This window comes from Ipomoea triloba, chromosome 3 (assembly GCF_003576645.1).
Source record: "Ipomoea triloba cultivar NCNSP0323 chromosome 3, ASM357664v1".
NCBI lineage: Eukaryota > Viridiplantae > Streptophyta > Magnoliopsida > Solanales > Convolvulaceae > Ipomoea > Ipomoea triloba.
In genome coordinates this window covers 6,015,250-6,019,041 of record NC_044918.1, presented here as the reverse complement: position 1 = coordinate 6,019,041, position 3,792 = coordinate 6,015,250, and the positions used below count along the sequence as shown (strand labels likewise).

The following is a 3,792-nucleotide window of genomic DNA, read 5'->3' as shown; positions in this document are numbered from 1 at the left end:
TATATATATATATATATATATATATATATATATATATATATATATATATATATATATATATATATATATATATATATATATATATATATATATATATATATATATATATATATATATATATATATATTCAAAAAATTTTTGTTCACAAATTGGCATGCCCAGTGGGACAACTCTGCCTCTCATCTCTTCATAGGCACCGATATGGGGGCAAACCCCATTTGAAATTTGAAAAGAAGGAAGCTAAATGATACTCCTTGGCATGAGTTAAAACGACCTAATGTTCAAGGGTCCTTGGCACGAGTTAAAACGGCCTCATATCCATCAAAGCTCCTTGGCACGAGTAGAAACGGCCTCATATTCATACTCCTTGGCACGAGTAGAAACGGCTTCATATCCATACTCCTTGGCACGAGTTGAAACGGCCTCATATTCATACCCCTTGGCACGAGTTGAAACGACATCATATCCAATCAAACATATTTACATCCATTTCAATCTTCTCAACTGTGAACAGTTTTTGATAGACTTCCTCATTTTTAACTTTATGAATCACTTGCTTCCTCTTCCTTTCTTTCACAATACTGTGGAAATATTTAGTGTTTGCCTCCCCTTCAATTACCCACTTCATGTGGGCTTTATGCTACCAAAACTTTTCCTCTACCACCACATTATTCTACAACTCAACTTGAGCTCTTTTGTACAATATTAAGTTCCCCTACGTAGCACTATTCTGAAGTATCTCCTTTAACTCTTTCACCTTTTCTTCCAATATTTTTAGTTTTTTCAAAAATGTTGCCAAAGTCTCTTAGTTCCACTTTTTCAGCTCTGCTTTTACTTTTTCCAGTTTGGTTTTGAACCTGTACATAACATTCCCTTCCACTCTTTCTTCACAAGCCTCCCTTACAACCCCCATAAACTGCTCATGACTACTCCAAACATTCAGAAATACGAAAGGTTTCTTCCTCATCTTCAATTGTGGCTCCAAGCATGTTTTCATTTTTTCTTCCCAATTCCCATTTACTAAACATCTATCCAACTTTTTCCATTCTACTTATGCCCCATGTCTGCCATTCCACCATGTAAAAGTCCCCCTATAGAATGCCACCTCTCTAAAGTTGTAACATTTTGGGGTTTTAGGGGGTTTAAGATTGGTTTAGGGTGTTTAGGGTTTAGGTTTTAGTGTTGCGGGGTTTATGGTTTAGAGTTTGGGGTTAAGGGTTGCAAAGTTTATGGTTTAAGGTTAGGGGGTTTGGGTTTTTTTTTTTTTTTTTATAAAGAAATCATGATCTTTATTGATTAATCACCAAAAGAGGCATAAGCCTTAGTACATTGGCCCCAAAGTGACCATTCAAGAGAGGACAAAGCCTTACATCATCAAAATGAGGCCAAAGCCTTACAACAACAACAATCAACAAACTATCCCAATTGCATTATACTCAACAAACTCAACCAAAGATTAAATGCTATCACAAGGGTGATACTTAAGGTAAGTTTTACTTAACCTGAAATATTCCCACCATTACCATTCATGCTCCTTCAATCATATATAGTCTTGTTAGATAGTTAGCACTCAAATTTCATGTACTCAAGATCCAATCTTAACACTAGAATGGGAATAAAGCTCGTAGCCCTCTTATGTCCATCTATCATCATACCCACCCCCTATGCCCTCACCCTATAAATGCTAGCCAATCCTCACTGTACAGAGCTCTGTATTGTAACCAATGAGGTTGTAGTTGCCAACACTTATAGCAATGAGACCCACTCTAGTACCGCAGGATGGCAAATCTTATGTGGATCTCCACATTTTTAGAAGATCACCACTTAACCCCATGATACTAGCAATGGTAGCACAAGAATCAACCTCAAACCATGGACCAACCTATCCCCGTACAAAGCTCTGCAGTTTCCCGGGGTAGGTCTATATAGCCCATAATTTGAGCAATGATAGGAATAGGTCCAGGCAGCCATCAAACATTCCAACCTTCATTCATTTTTCTTATGATTCAGCACCCCTTTTCTATTTCTTTCTTTTTTCTTTTCCCTTCTTTTTTTTTCTTTTTTCTGTCATTTCTTTTCCATTTTTTTTTACATCAAAGTTTAGGGTTTTAGGGTTGCAAAGTTTAGGGTTTAGGGTTTTAGGTGGTTTAGGGTTTAAGATTTTAGGGTTTAGAGGTTTAGAGTTTAGGGATTTAGGGTTTAGGGTTGCAAGGTTTAGGGTTTAAAGTGTAGGATTTAAAGTTAGGGTTAGGCTTGCCGAGTTAAGGGTTGCAAGTTTTAGGGTTTGGGGTTTAGGGTTGCAAGGTTTAAGCTTTAGGGTTTAGAGTTTTGGGTTTTGAGTCTAAGGGTTAGTGTTTAGGGTTGCAAGGTTTAAGGTTTTAGGGTTTAGAGTTTAAGGGTTTAGAATTTTGGATTTACGATTTGCGAGTTTAGAGTTTAGTGTTTAGGGCTTAGTGTTGCGGGGTTTAGGGTTTAGGGTGGGTTTAGGGTTGCGGGCTTTATGGTTTAGGGTTTGGGGTTAAGGGTTGCAAGGTTTAGAATTTAGGGTTTAGGGTGTTTAGGGTTGTAGGTTATTTTTTTTTCTCTTAATTCTTATGCGGTGGCGTCCACTATCGGTCTGTACCTCTGATAGTTAGGTGATCTTCGATCTCCGATCAAAAGTTGCCCTCCATCTATCTCCGATCTCCGATCAACAGTAGCCCTCCATCGATTTCTGATCTCCAGTTGCCCTCCATTGATCTCCGATCTCCGATCAACAGTTGCCCTCCGTCGATCTCCGATCAACAGTTGCCCTCCATCGATCGATCTCCGATCTCCAGTTGCCCTCCATCGATCTTCGATCTTCGATCAACAGTTGCCCTCCGTCGATCGATCTCCGACGATCTTCGATCAACAGTTGCCCTCCGTCGATCGATCTCCGATCTCCAGTTGCCAACAGTTGCCCTCCGTCGATCGATCTCCGATCTCCAGTTGCCCTCCATCGATCTTCGATCTTCGATCAACAGTTGCCCTCCGTCGATCTCCGATCTTCGATCAACAGTTGCCCTCCGTCGATCGATCTCCGACGATCTTCGATCAACAGTTGCCCTCCGTCGATCGATCTCCGATCTCCAGTTGCCAACAGTTGCCCTCCGTCGATCGATCTCCGATCTCCAGTTGCCCTCCATCGATCTTCGATCTTCGATCAACAGTTGCCCTCCGTCGATCTCCGATCTCCGATCTCCGATCAACAGTTGCCCTCCGTCGATCTCCAATCATTAGTTACCCTCCGTGATCTCCGATCTCCGATCAACAGTTGCCCTCCATCGATCTCCGATCTCCGATCAACCTGAAGCACAAAGAGACAGTTGCCTCCACTGAGGCTTTAACCCACTCCCATCATCCATGTGGAAGTGTTAACTGGGACACCGGATGCCACTAGACCACAAGGTCTTTGGCGGGTTGTAGGGTTTAGAGTTTTGGGTTTTAAGTCTAAGGTTTTTTGTTTTTTGTTTTTTTTTTCTCAAAACTAGAATTCATTCATAATCTCAAAAAGTTATATACAGGCAAGGACGCAAAAGTGATCACTTGCAAGATAAATAGGGCACAATCACCTATAACATCTCAACTAATCTAAGTAACAAAGGCCAAAAGGCTATCCACACAAGAAAGAGTTTTAAAAGCTAAAAATCAAAAGTCTCCCAATCCATATCATCATTCAATCCTATATGCCACCTCATGTTTCATGCCCCACACAAAGGGTACCCTTAGAATGAACACCAATCCCCGGGGTACGGATCTCCATATTTTGCC

The 3,792-nt window shown here is 40.6% G+C and overlaps 1 protein-coding gene across 1 annotated transcript; it reads right to left on the bottom strand.

Moving 5' to 3' along the window:
- Nucleotides 1-2,780: 2,780 nt before the first annotated feature.
- On the bottom strand, nt 2,781-3,167 carry LOC116012453 (33kDa venom protein-like). The gene has a single exon (XM_031251986.1). The coding sequence runs from the start codon at nt 3,165-3,167 to the stop codon at nt 2,781-2,783; it is 387 nt and encodes a 128-aa protein (XP_031107846.1).
- Between the last annotated feature and the right edge of the window lie 625 nt (nt 3,168-3,792).